Genomic DNA, 15,628 nt, shown 5'->3' with positions numbered 1-15,628 from the left:
TTTGCATGCTGCGAATGATTTGCCAGCTGTCATTGCTCTTCCCCCTCACATCTCCATCTCCATCGCCATCTCCATTCAGAGCAATCTATTCGAGTCACTTGAGCCACACTCGTTCCACACAATTCGCAATGCCCCGTGGACATATTAGAGAGTCATAAAAAATACAAAAAGAACAAATAAAAGTTAAATAACGAAATGTTTGAAAAGTTTTCGTCTTGCCATTGTCACAGACGATTTCAGACGATTGTTATCTCGAGTTGAAGTTGAAGTTTTTGGAGTTTCGAGTTGTTTTCAAGTGTTGTTCTAGTTAATTTCAAGCGCTGGCAAATGAATCAAATCTTTGACCCAATGTTGTGCTCTGTTTTATTTTGTTGCCCCCCATCCTCGACTTTACTTTTTAATATGCAGCACTTAAAAGCCGCTTAATATTCTTCCGCATTGCTTTGGCCGCATTCAGAGGCTGCGCCACAGTCCACTGCGGTTTGGGTTATGAACCAAAAATGTATTCACGTATAGAAGAAATGAAAGCCATCCAAACAGCATCCTCCATCCTCTCACTCTCCCTCTCTCTTTCTCTCTCTCTCTGCTTTCCTAAGGAAATGCAACTAATTTCGGGCAGTCTGCATGCAAAATATGCACACACAACAGCAGCTGCTCCTTCTACTGCTGTTGCTGCTGTTGCTGCTGCTGTGGCTGCTATTGTTGCTGCTTCTGTTGCTGTTGGGAATCGCATCGCAGATGGGGCGAGATCCTGTGGGCCTGACCATGTCAAGTAAATGAATATATGAGTATGCCATACGAATAACTGCAGTTCCTCAAAACCAAGTCAACATCCTTTTTGGTTAGCTGCAAACGGAGGCTGCATTATTATTATTGTTGCTCTTGCTGTTGTTGTTGCTGCAGCTGCTGCGGCTGCCGCCGCCGCTGCTGCTGTTTACTTAACACACTTCCACTTCACTCAATGGCTGCTGCAGTGCAGCACATAACGCTCTCACACACACACACTCACATATGCAAATGTATGAATGAAGAATGCAAAATTCGAGGGGCGCTGCAAAAAAACAATAAAATTGCTTTGAAATTGCAATGCTTTTCTACCTCAGCCTAGTAGTCTGGGGAATTTTCCTATTTGAAAGGCAAATTAGGTCTCTTACAATTTTTTATAATTATTAAATTATACATTTTTATTATATTAAGATTAATATAGCTAAGAAACAGTTCAGCTCATGAATTGCCGTTTTCATAAATATATTATGGAAATCTCTTTAAGCTTTTTTTTAATACAAGAATATATATTGTAATAAATTCAAAATGTTCGTTTATGTATTTTTTGCTTAGCTACTTATTTTAAGGAAATAAATTCATCTAGGAAAGGGTCATAATTAAAATTTAAAAGAAATCCCAAAAAAAGTTTTTATTTTTAATTGAACTGCACATTTTTTTGCCAGGTTAAATTCTAGTCTTAAGTCTTAGATTATGAAGTTCTCAAATTTATGTGTTGGAACCTTGTTTCTAGAATGTAATTTTCTTATTATTATTACACTTTAAACTGTATTTCTCTGTAAGTGGTACAGTATTAGTTTTAATAAAAATTCACGACAGTAAATTTCAAGAGATTTGTATCATTAGGTTTTACATTTTCTGCCCATATTTCTTGCAACTTTTTTTTGGAGGGAACTTTTCAAGCACACCTTGTGTGACATTCACATTTATGTGAAGTGTCTAGTGTCGTAATAGATCGCCAGCCTCTTCCTTTTTGCCAAGTTCTTATCTGTGTGTGGAGCGAGTTGCAGACGCTTTGCTTAGCTTTGCTCTGCTTGACTCCTGCCTCGACTCCTTCAATGCTGCGCTGCGGGCGTTGTTAGCCTTAGCCGCCTGGCCTTAGTCCTGGCTACGTTGTGTTAGTTTGCGTTGCGTTGTCATTGTGGCATTCTTCTTCTTCATCTTCTGGTTCATCTTCTTGGTCTTATTCTTCAGTCGCTGTTGCATGCTGCACTACGACCACTTCCTGTTGCGGCAGTTCACATTCTGTTGCACGTTTGTTTGTATTGTAATTGTCTGTCGTGTGGCAAAATATGTATGCACAAACAACCAACTCGTCGTCGTCGTCTCATCTCCCATCCCCCCCCCCACTCTTTTGGCTCGCTCACTACTATGTCTACAATCGTTGTGTTTATTGTCGCTTGCTTCGACTACAGCTTTTGCTGCTTCTGCTTCTCATCATCCTGCTTGTTGTGTATTTTTGCGGTTGCACACAAATATACTGGAGAGATGCCTGGCAGCCACTAGCTGTACACATAATGCAACGACACAATGTGTTGCTGCTGTGTTGTTGTGTTGCTGCCTCGCCTCATGGCTCCCAAATTGTTCCATGTCGCTGAGGTCATGTCCATGTCGCTGGCGTCGCCGTTGACGTCGATGATTTCTGTTGCACACCACCAGCAGCAGCAGCAGCAACAACAGCAGCAGTGGGGGTAGACAACAAGAACGGCGACGGCGACGACGACGGAGACGTCAACTCAAATGGTTTTCAGTTGTTTCAGCTGCCAAGTGCAGTGAGGCAGGCGGGCGCAGCTGTTGTTGCTGCAGCGGAATTGCAGCTAGAGCCAAGAGCCAAGAGAGCAGCAGCAGGAGGAGCAAACAATTGTAAGCTCTGACAGTTAACAACAACAACAACAACAACAACAATGACAGGGTTAAGCGTCTTGCTGGTCCTGCGCCTGAGCCTGACCTCCAAAGGCGAATGTCCTCCTGTTACTGTTGCTGCTCCTGTTGTTGCTCCTGTTGTTGCTGTTGCTGTTGTTGCCAGGCTCGCTCACGTACAACGCGCACTTTGCTGACAGATAATTGCATTGCCCCATTGTGCATGTGTGCATGTGTCTGTGTGTATTTATGAAACCATTTCCATTTCCGCTCGGCAATAAAACTCCAACACGGTCACTAATCTGCGCCTCAGACGACCGACCAAGTGTCATTAATTTTATTTTTCTGTGACATTTTCCGATTATATGCGGATTTGCTGGCTGCCAACTGTCGCCTCCTTGCAACTTTAGCATCGCTGCCCTTCTCCCCTCTTTTCCCCCTTTAACTGCTGCTGTTTATGCACAAGTTTTGCAGTTTTACACTTGGCTTGTTGTCCTTGAAAGATTGCTGTTGCCTTAACAAGTAAAACAAATAGGCGGACTCGACAACAGGCGATAAGAGCTGCCAGCTTGTTCCACTTTTTCATCATTTTTACACGTTGGTGTTGTTGTTTTGTTGTTGCTGCCTTTTCGTTAATGTTTGCTCAATTTAAAAAGTTTTCTATCGCCATTTGCATTTGCACGCACATTCGCACGTGCTAATGCAACAACAAGAACAATACACAGGCAGATGGGCGGCGCCACCAACAGCAGCAGTAACAGCAGCAGCAACAACAAGAAGAAGAAGAACTTAGGCGTCACTGTTAAAGCCGCTGCCAAGTGGCAACAACGCATTTGCATACGCACCGTGGTACAAAAGTGAACGACGTCAATGAAAACTTTTCAAAAGATATTTTGCAGCTCGCTCTTCTTGTTGCTGTCCGAAAAGTTTGTTTAGTTTTTTGTTTTTCATTTACTTTACTTCACCATCTTTTTTTGCAATTTTAATTTGGTAATGCAGGGCGTGTATACACGTAATTGTTAGTGCTTCAAAAGGACAATTCATTGTCCTTTTTTCCGCCTCTGTTTGTGTGTGTTTTATGTGACCAGCGAACTTTTGTTTTTGAAGCATGCAATTTGATTACGTACGCAAATGAGTGGGGCGTGGCAAGTTCAACTTACACCAGCCACAACTGAAATTGTTTCCCAATTAGATTGTACACTTCCATGGGCAAGCAGGCAACTTGCAAGTGGCAAGTGGCAAGTGGCAGAAACTGTTTTGAAAATAAATGAGGAAACCTCAACTAACCACATGAAATATAAGTTACAACTTTCATTAAGTGCAACTCGACAACTGTCTCTACTATCAAAAGCAAAAGAAGACTGCGTCGGAAGCCAGTAAATTATTCACGAACACAAGGCAAATAAAACAACTGGAAAATAAATGAATAACTAAATACACTCAGTCACTGTGCGTAGGAGTTGAAAAAAATACATACATATATATGCAGGCAAGCAAAGTGAGCGCACAGAAAACTTCTCTTATTACAAATTATAATTATATGCTTTGCTACAAATTCTATTTTTGTGCTTCGCCCCCTAAACTGAAACTTTCGGGAGTATTCAAGTTACTCAAAACATTTTACTCTTGATTGACATTCATTGTCAAAATCATAATCACAAAATGAAAACGAAAATATTTATATCTCTGCACTGAATACGAATTGTTTTCACTTTCCATTGACAATTCTAGCTAAGCATATAATAATACCGAGTAACTACATAAATGAGTGCACTGTGTTGTCAATTTTTTGTATTTATTCATGCGTGCCTTCTGTCAAATTCAATACCACAAATTACTCGAGAATCCATTTTGGAATTCGATTGTATTCGATATATTTGCCTGGCATTCCATGCAATTGTTTCTTAATTAATTAAGTTACTTATACGCACCGTTGACTGCCTGCCTACCATATTGCAGCATTAAACCGAGAGAAACTTCAGTAGAAAATTCACATTATTGTTATTTGTATGATTATTATTATGTGAATATTTAATGCTGAATGCAACGAATAAAATTTCACAAACTATTTGCTTAACACATTATTGTGTTTATTTTGGAAATTGCTTTATCAGACGAAAAAAAAGCGAAGTAGCATTATTAGTTTTGTTCGTTTTAATTTCATACTGATGCTAAGTGAGGTTTATTATTTTAAGTATTAATCTTTAATGTATATTAAATAGAATGCACTCAAGCGAAATAAATGGCATTGATAAATGTTAAAATAATGTCATAAATAATGTGTGCTTACTTCATTTTCTACTTAATTTTACTGAATTTTATAAAAACGAAATAGTCCGAAAGGAAGTAAATGTGTGTATTACTATTTTTAGAGGATTTTATAATGCTAAATTTACATTAAATCAGAAAACTTAAATATCTACCATGAATTTTGAATACAAAAAATACTGTAAAAATGATAATACACTTATTTATTATCTTTCGGTCGTTTTTAATGTTATACAAATTAAGTTTTTTTATGATAAAAAATTTTGTATTCTTTTATGAATCTAAATACTATTATTTTTTTTTGCAAAATGTATTTTAAAATATATTTATTAATATTGTTTGGAGGAAACATCATGTATGTTTATCAAACTATTTACATCAATTTAAAAAATCATAAAATATGAAATCTACACAAGATATTTTATTTCATTAAATGCTTTGCTAAATGCATTTCATGCTTAATTTAATTTTAAAATTTCGCTTTCTGCTCACTTCAAATTACAGGGTATTTGACAGTTCTAGCTACCCACTTTTTTCCGCTTTGCTTGTTTTTCAAATAAATTTATTTGTCAGTTGTCTGAATTTAGCTCAACTTAATTACTTTGCACAATGAGTGGGAGGCATGTGGCATGTGGGCACGTGGTGCACGTGGCACAAAGAGATCCAATTACGGTTAGTATCAATGCCATTTGAAGGGTCAACTGCTAACTGTTAACTGATTTTGTTTGGCCGGCTTTGGCACAATTACGAAATGCCACGGTTTTATCTACAATCTCTCTCTCTCTCTCTCTCTCCCACGCTCTAAACCTCGTCGTTGCTCAAATCTCGAACAATCGCCAGTTGCCAGTCGCCAATCGTGCAACAGTATCGATGTGGCACACGCCTGCAACTGGCAGCTCCAATCAGCGTACTTATAATCGTAATATGATGGCCATTGTACTCGATAGTATATTTTGGAACTGTATATCGAGTTCTATCTCTATCTTTATACTATATTTGTGTGTCTGTGGTTGAAACATCAGTTAATTGATTTGGTTTACGACATGCGGCATGCAGCATTTTCGCAAATATTTTTTTAATATGCTGCAACGGTTACCATACAACAACACTCGAGCATTTTGGCAATTGGCCATCAAATTAGCCCACTGTGCCACATTTATGAATATATCAACGAGCCTGTGAGTGTCTGCGCTGCCGCTGCAGATCTCTTCAAGTGCGAGTGTGTGAGTGTGAGTGTGAGTACATACATATATGACTATGAGTGTGCTCATAAAGCAGCACAAATAAAACTGTCGACGATTGTAAGGCGCACAACTCACACACGAACTGAGAGACAGACGGACAGACAGACAGACAGACACACGACACACTACTGTGGCATGTGGCAGCCACAAAGGCAGCTCGAGGGGTGTATGGTAAAAAATCAGTTGAATTGCCAGCCAAGCAAGCAGTCAAGAAGGATGAGGATGAGGAGGAGGAGGAGGAGGAGCAGATGACACGAGAGCGGAACGAGGACAAGAGCAACAGCAGCAGCAGAAGCAGAAGCAGCAGCAGCAGGCGATGCAATTGCGCTGTGCCAACTGCTGCACTGGCACAGGAAATATTATCCGCATTGGCAAAGCATCTTAGCCAAGTCAGAGCGAAAAATACACCCATCGAGGGAGCAAGAAAGAGAGAGAGAGAACGATAGAGAGAGTGAGAGGGAAACTGACTGTGCGGGCAGGACAAAGCGTAAAAGCGGCCAAGTGAATTTCTCAAATACAAATTCAAATGGCAAATTGACAAATGAACCTTCAGAGCATTTTACGTTTTCATTGTGAGCATATTTGTGTCTCTCGCTCTCTCTCACTCTCGCTCTCTCCCTCTTTTATGTATGTGTGTGTAGGTAATTCAGGCATTCGCAGTTTTTGCTTTTGCAGCATTGGGCAAATTTCGCATTTGCCTCATTTTCAAGCTCCTTTACTTTGAAGCGTAAACAAAAAAAAAAAAAAAAAAAATGGTAGAAAAAAAACTGAAAAGGCGAACAGAAAAGGGAAAGGGGAGGGGGTAAAAAATAGGGAACCATTCGACGGGCTTTTGATGCTGATTTTGTAAAGATGCCTTTGACTGCTGCTGCGAAGAGTGAGAGAAAGAGAGAGGCAGGAGGAGAGGGGGAGGAGGAGGTGCACCTCATTGTTGTGTTGTGCTGTTGTTCTATGTGGCACAAGTGGCATGACTTAGTCCATTGGCCTTCCTCCCCGCCTTGCATCCCCACCACCCGCTGTGCTCGCCTTAATCCACAAGATGAACAACAAATTACAAATTGTAGTTGATGGGCGATTTTAAAGCTGCCGCCGCCCATAGGCCGATTCCATTGACCATTGTTTGGCATGCCATTCACTGGACGAGACTTGGTAAATAGAGATTACCAATAAGCCAACTACAATTACAATCACAACAACAACAACAACAGCAGCAGCAACGACGACAGCAAACTACACAATGCGCATTGTTCCTGAAAATGATTCTCTGTACCTCAGTTCTTCTTTTTTTTATGCTCTCACTCGAGTTTAAGAATTTAAGCAGTCGAACAAACTTTGGACGGAAGGCTAAATTTCTACAAAGCTCTCACCAATGGCCAAAATAGTGTTGGCCATTTGGCGCTTTTTTTGAAGTTGTGCTGTGATTTAAGAGCAATATAAATCATAGCTGACAGCGCTTTGAGTTTGCTAAGAACTTATTTAATTATGTTTGTTATAAAAGATTTTTAAGCTAATGAATTTTGGTGATTTTAAATTAAGAGCTAAGAGCATCGATTTTTATATATTTTAGCTACCTTAATGTTTCATCATGTTACTTACTATTAAATATGTATATATTTTAATGATGCTTTACTGCTATTTAGCTTTTTTTAAAAAGGTCGAACTTTCATAACAAGTTCATTTATGTTAATTAAAACTTCAACATAACACGTTTATGGGAAATATACATATTTCTATGTGAACGATTATTTAGTAATATTCAACATCACTTTAGCATACTATACATTAAATATATGATGTGTATGTATCTAAAAGATACTTTGCATCACTTTAAATGAATAACTATTAATACTAACTATTAATATATTGAATTTTTTACAAAAGCATAAACTAAGAACCACACTGAAATTTTAACATATTACTAATAAAGAAAAATAAATAAATATCTTAAGGGCGTTTTTCTGACGTTCCTTGAGTTGACTATTTACATCATTTGAGTTCCTTCAATGACTATTTATTAAATGAATTAATGTTAACAGCTCTTAAAACTCTAGCTAATTTTAGCTTCTTTTTTCTCTCCCTAAACTAGCCATTTATTTGCGTCTCAGAACTGCTGAATGTGTGTGACGTGCGAAGGAAATAAAAGGCAGAAGAAGGCATAACAAGAAAAATCAATAGGAATCTGTCGTAGTCGAGTCAAGTCGAGTCGAGTCGAGTCGAGTCGAGTCGAGTGAAGTGCAGCGCAAAATTTCCCTTTGTGCCAAAAAAGTAGCCAGAGAGTGGCGAGTAATGTGTAATGGAGACCTTTTTTGCCATCGACGGCAACATGATGTGAAACATGGCAATCGAATCAGCCAAAGCCATTTAGAGTCATCAATTGGCGGGGTCGCAACCACCGCCGTGTGGCAAGGACGCAGCGGGACAAATGCACAGCATGGTGGCAGCAAAATGTAGAAGCAGCAACAGCAATAGCAGTTGGATCTGGAGCTGGAGCTGTTGGAGGAGCAGGAGCAGGAGCAGAAGTAGAGGAGTGCGATTACCAGGTAAGTTTTGTGCTAAAACAAAAGCGAGGACCAAATGTCGTCAATCATTACACATTTTTTTTTTTGCTTTCCATTCCCAATATTTATTCTCTGTGGAATTCGTTGTCTCTCTTTTTTGCTCTATATATATTATTTTCTCGTTCTCTCTGTTGCAGCCTGGTGGCAGCTGTTGTGGGCCTTGTGCTTCGCCTGCCTCATCGGCTGGGTGTGGGGCGATGACTGGTCACAGAGCTGCGCTTCGAACTGCACCTGCAAGTGGACCAATGGCAAAAAGTCGGCCATCTGCAGTTCGCTGCAATTGACCAGCATACCGACAACGCTGAGCACTGAGCTACAGGTGCTGGTCCTCAATGATAATCACATACCATATCTGAATCGAGAGGAGTTCTCGGCATTGGGTCTGCTCAATTTGCAGCGCATTTATTTAAAGAAATCCGAGGTCCAATACATACACAAGGAGAGTTTTCGCAATTTAAAGATTCTCGTCGAGATTGATCTGTCCGACAACAAGCTGGAGATGCTCGACAAGGACACGTTCATGGGCAACGATCGTCTGCGCATCCTCTATCTCAATGGCAATCCACTCAAACGTCTCTCGGCGTATCAATTTCCCATCTTGCCACATTTGCGCACTCTCGACATGCACGATTGTTTGATCTCATCGATTGATGCCATGTCGCTGGCCAATCTCAATCAGCTGGAGTTTCTCAATCTCAAGAACAATCTTCTGGAAAGCCTCAGCGAATATGTGTTCCAGCACATGACCAACCTGAAGACGCTCTCCCTGGAGGAGAATCCCTGGCAATGCAATTGCAAATTGCGCAAATTTCGCACCTGGTATGTGAGCAGTCGCCTCAGTTCGGTGAGTCTCGTGTGCAAGGGTCCGCCATCGCAAAAGGATCGCACCTGGGACAGCGTGGACGAGGAGTTGTTCGGCTGCCAGCCGCGTGTGGAGATCTTCAACAACGAGGAAGCGACCAACATTGACATCGGCAGCAACACAACCTTTAGTTGCTTGGTCTATGGAGATCCGCTGCCCGAAGTGAGTTGGGAGCTGAACGGGAAGATACTCGATAACGATAATGTGCTCTTCGATGCGGAGAGCATCACATCGGACAAGATGTGGAGCAATCTCACCGTGTTCAATGTGAGCAGTCTCGATGCTGGCACTTATGCTTGCACTGGCAGCAATCTAGTGGGTTCGATGACGCAGAACATTAGCATTTACCTCAGCGAAATTGTGCAGCATGTGTTGGTCAAGACACCGGAGACGTTTTGGTACTTTGGCTTGATCATGGGCATCTTTGGCACCGTATTTCTGCTCATTGCCATCTCGTTTGTGGTGTGTTTGTGCAAGCGCACAACGAGGCAGCATCGACATGCCAACAAGGCGGGCGTCAAGTCGAGCGTCAGCTTCAACGATCAGGAGAAGAAGCTGCTCGACTCGAGTGTGACGACAACAACCAACGATCGCGGTGATAGCTATGGCATCGACAACAATCCCAGCTCCATTAACAAAACGGATTCATCGCTGGGCTTCAATCAGATCGAAATACATGCGGTGGAGAATCATCGCTCTGGCTTAGGCCTGGCCATGAGTCAGCATCAGCAGCATCAGCAACATCAGCAGCAGCAACAGCAGCAACAACAACAACAGCAGCAGCAACAAGCTGGCAACAATCAGGCGGCAGCTGCGCAGCATATGCGACAACAGTTGATGACTGTCAAGGATCCCACCTGTGGCCTAATCAGCGTGCCCACCTCGATGGCTGGTTACCAGCATCAGCATCAACATCAGCTGCAACATTCCCATGCGCATCCCCATCAGCTGCAGCACTCGCATTCGCATCAACATCCCGGACAACTGTCCGAGGAGTTCCCGCTGAACGTGGGCGTCTTTCCACCGCCGCCGGAGTTCTGCTCCAACATTGTGCCGAACCCGAGTTTTGGCAACATTTTCATACGCGTCTCGGTGACGCAAGACATGTTGGATGGCGCCGACATCAACATGTATCCCGATCTGCTGAATATACCCAAGCGACTCCAGGATGTGCAGTGCACAGCTGGCGGCGATGCTGCCGCCGGAGCGGGCAACTCCTCCACCTCGGGCGATGGCCAAACTGTGGCACAGTTTGCCACCTTGCCACGCCACACCACACGCCGTGGCATACTCAAAAAAGATCCCTCACTGCAGCAGGCAGCAGCGGCAGCAGCAGCAGCGAATCTCTATCCACACGACGAGATTGTCACCTACAACATGGAGACGGGTGGCTACCACAGTGGAGCCGGTGGCATGGAGCTGCCGCCCCCTCCACCACCGCCCGCTGTCACTGCGGTGGTGCAGTGTCATCATCCCACAACAGCGGCGCCCGTCTCGTCAGCGAATTGCGCCAGCTGCATCAACAATGCGCCATCCTCCTCCGCCTGCAGCACGCCACCGATTGTGGAGGCAACGCCACTGCGACCGCTGTGCAAGAGCAGCACTGGCGGCGGCGTTGGCGGCGGCAGCGGCGTCGACAGCTCCGCCTATCCCAAGTACGACAACATGGGCAGACGCATCACGGCCAGCGGTGGCCTGGGCAACTCCACGTTGTCGCTGCCCGATGAGAACGAGACGCTGTTCAACGAGTCGGAGGAGCAAACGCATCAGCCATCAACTGAAGACGAATCCTCGCCAGATCACGAGCTGCAGACGACGGAGCCAGCGCCTGGCGTGGACAAAGGAGGTGGCGGCGGAGCTGGAGAGTTTGTGTCCCTCTAGTATTACGGCACGCAGGTGTAAATAGCGAGAGATAGAGAGAGAGTAGCGCCACCTGCCGGTCAATAGATTGTGCTACCCAATCAACCCAATAATAAAGCAAAGCGAAGTTAGATAGAAGAAGGGATAATGAGAAGAGAATGAGAAAGACGTCCCCAATTTGGCAATCCTTTTGTTCATATCATGTACTAGAGAAAAGGGAACTCAATAAATTGTGTTCTTGCAAACCTAACACAATCTATTGACTGCCACCATTAAAGAGCAATTTAAGCAGCATTAGAAAAACAAATCCACAGAAAAATGAGAATATGAGAATGTTATGTTAACACACAAAAAAAAATGCAGCAAGGATTATTAATGATGATTTTATTCAACTCTTATGCTCATAAGTATTTTGTAGATTAATTAGTCGTATAATCGTACATAGCAAAAAATCCATGGTATCCCAATTCCTAAACTCACAAACACATACTAAATCAAAAAGAAATATATATATATAGTAGTTGTCTAATTTTGGTAAATGGTAAATGTTTATAATATTACCTAGCGGTACTCATCACTCACACACAATTCTAGACCAAAATCTATTCTCCATAAGGTGTACAAAAACAAATCGGTGGAAGTCGAAGAACCTTTTTGGTTTTTGGTTAGACGATTAGCTTTCGACATTAAAGTAGCGAAACACATTTGCTCATTGTATAATCCCCTCTGTAGCCAGTCTTAAGCATATATATACATATAGTACTTGTAGAGATTCCAAGTATTCTACCTGATATATTAAAACAACTATTTTCCAAATATACAAAAAACAAAAAAATACATGCATGTATATTATAAATATATATACTTTTTAGCCCAGATATAGCATTTGATGAGGAAGAAATATTATTATTTTAGTTATAGCTTAATTACTCGAATCCTCCTCAATATATACTATATATAGTAATCTCTGTAAATATGTGTGAATAGAACGGAATTTTAAAATCAAAATTGTTTTAAAGCCCAGCTCAATATCAAAACAAACAAACCAAAAAAAAAAAAAAACACAACTGAATGCCACACAACTTTTGTCGTGCCAAATATTTTAAACTAAATACAAGTATATTATTATATTTTAAAATTGTTGAACATACTCTTAAAGAAACCAATTGCAATTGTTATTCCCTTCGGGGGGATTTGCTTTGAATTTACCAAGCTGCTCACATTAGATATACATAGAGACATAGAGACAACAAATATCTTCCAGAAAACATGTGTCTGCATCAGAAAACTTGTTAATTTTTGTCGGTTAATTTTGCATAATCTATTTGGTTCTGCATTCTGATTAATATTTTCCACTCAGTTCAGTCAATTACCTTGGGGCAACCTTTTAGAAATGAAGCAAAACCTTTGACTCTGCGTGAAGAGTTGGTTGAAATGATAGCATGAAATAAATCATCCTATGAAAGCTAAATGCCGAATAAATTAATCACGCAACACTTTCTGCCCCCGATCCCCAAAAAAACTGTTTCAGTTTTGAATATAAATTGATGTAAAAACAATAAACATGTGGCAAAAATAATAGATGCTGATAAGGATTGAGGAAAGTGTAGAAGAGTAGAGGAATGTGCGGTTGGCAATTGTTTGATTATTCGGGCGTATGAAAATTTACTTAATTATAATAAAATATGTATATGTACTTATGTAAATGTATATGTATATGTATATGTATGTGGGTTTAACGGCAGAATCAGATTTAGCGTATATCATATATGTATAGTATATGTATGATATAAAGTGTAATGTATAATCGCGTATACAGTAGAGAGCAACACACACATACGTCTGTGTGTGTGTAGGTTAACCCCATACTATGTCTAAGCCTACAGAATGCAGCAAATAAAACTTTTGTGTAGAATGTTTACAACTCGAGCTTGATAATGTAAATGTAAATTATAAATTTATAATATGTAAGTACATGCATAAATACGGTTAACAGTACATAAATCCATTTGCATACCAGTATATACATACATATGTGTATATCTATATTTATGTATGAATAATTGTAAAATACATATGCGGATTTAAATGTTCTCGGAACTTGCTGCAGACCTATTTGCGATTTGCGAAACTTGCATCCATAAATAAATAAACGACAAATATACACACACACATATATACACACTAGTATATGCTACTTATATACATACATATATATATAGAGTATAAATTATAATACACAACAAAAAGAAAATGAACAAAATGAACGAATTAAGAACAAGCAAATACGATTACGATTACGAATACAACAAACACACAAGCAAACAAACAAATATTTACACATACAGAGACACGCCCACTTTTTTGATATTTTGTGGGCAAACGCTCAAAGGGATTTTGTTTTTTGATATCAAAACGCATCGCATAGCATATGACAAACATTCATATGTAATTCAATTGCACGTTATACAAACAACAACAGCAATAATGACAACAAAATAACACAATGCAAACACAAAACAAAAGCGAAAAAACAAAAATACGAGAGATAATGAAAATGATATGAAAAAAGTATATAAAAAACGAAAAAAACCGAAACAATAGCGATAAATGTCAGTAAATAGTGAATTTTTTCCTTCAGATCTCATAGTTCTCCAAAGTTTATACGTATACTTAATGCCTAGATGCTGCACGATAGAAATAAGCTGAGTGTATACATAGAGTTGACAATTGGATTGCGAATTACTTAGGTTCATTTCGATAATTTCGATAATATATACATAATAAACATGAAACATAATCGTACAATCTTACATTGATCAATTTTCATCTTTATTGTTTTGTCCCATGAATTTTGCTTAGGCATGGAACTGAAATTCAGATAAAACTAGAAAAGAAAAACGAAGAGAAAACCTTTTTGCGTATGTGCTTTCGTATACAATGTACATATATACATATATTTACACCTGCATCCAGCATCCAGCATTCATAGCGAAAAACCCAATTAAACGAAACTACAAATAACTCAACAGAGCTGCAAAGCTTTGTAATTCCTTTTTAAATAATTTTAACTAATTAAAAAGTGATGGAAACCGCCAGAAAACAAAACGAGAAACGCGAGCATTCAAACTATGCTTGTAAAATACACTCACACTCACACTCACACTCACACTTACACTCACACTCATGCACTCACATTCATACACTCAAATTCACACTCAGTCAGGAGTCACACACAGTTAGGGAGAAGGACAGGATAGATTAAATACGCAAAGGCAGCGTGTAGCGATTGTAACAAATATAATTTTAATTACTGTGCTTAGTACTGTGCTGCCTGCCACACATGCCACATGCCGCATGCTGCATGCTGCACACAAAGCCGGATAGGCACATTGGAAGCCAATGATGTACACACCAAAAAAAGAGAGAGAAAAAAACCGTATCTACATATATTAAATAAATGCATCCAATTACATAAACAACATGCAGCAGTGAAGGGCAAAGCACAAGAATCTACAAAATAGAAATAAATATAGAAAAAGGCAAATGGCAATGGATGGAAATGCGAACACAAATAAAAAACCTTGTTCAGATGATGTAATGCAAAAGAAAACAACAACACATACGAGTAGAGGGGAGAAAACAATATTGTCGAACAATTTTTAACTTAACAAATGCATGTCGATTGCCTGCCTTTGCCAGCCTGTAAATTGTGTAATGCGAGTATGTAAAAGCGAACCCTGGGTGTAATAGAAGGACATGCTCACATCTCTTAACTGGCTTCGATGATTTTTTTTGGCATTTTGCATATTTCACTTTAACACTTTACACACAGAGAACAAACACATACACAAAGGGCAAGCGGAGCATGCTTGGATTTTTGCATATTGATACCGAGAATTTGAGAATTAGCCAAATTTACAATTAAAAACAATTTACAAAAGCCTCTCACAATCTGCCCCATAACTCGAAATGAAATTTGAAACGAATAAATTAAAGCATTCATAAAACACACACACACACAGACTCATACACACACACACACTCATTTACATTTGTCTAGAAAGAGAGAGAGAGAGAGAGAGAGGGAATGCATCTGGAAAAAGATTCGCACTATACCCGAAAAATACATGATAATATAGCATTATTATTCTTTGGTATAGATTGTCAAGCTTTACTACACACTATATTAA

The 15,628-nt window shown here is 40.0% G+C and overlaps 1 protein-coding gene across 1 annotated transcript in view; it reads left to right on the top strand.

Moving 5' to 3' along the window:
- LOC133838120 (uncharacterized) overlaps window positions 1-15,628 on the top strand; it is a 62,424-nt gene extending 46,796 nt beyond the window's left edge. The window contains exons 2-3 of the mRNA XM_062269097.1: window positions 8,242-8,695; window positions 8,851-15,628. Coding sequence (XP_062125081.1) covers window positions 8,578-8,695; window positions 8,851-11,456 — 2,724 coding nt within the window. The 5' untranslated portion in view covers window positions 8,242-8,577 and the 3' untranslated portion in view covers window positions 11,457-15,628. The remainder of the gene's footprint in view (window positions 1-8,241; window positions 8,696-8,850) is intronic.

Source organism: Drosophila sulfurigaster, chromosome 2R, assembly GCF_023558435.1.
Source record: "Drosophila sulfurigaster albostrigata strain 15112-1811.04 chromosome 2R, ASM2355843v2, whole genome shotgun sequence".
Lineage (NCBI taxonomy): Eukaryota > Metazoa > Arthropoda > Insecta > Diptera > Drosophilidae > Drosophila > Drosophila sulfurigaster.
The sequence above is the reverse complement of the archived record's forward strand: the minus strand, read 5'-3'. Positions and strand labels throughout refer to the sequence as shown.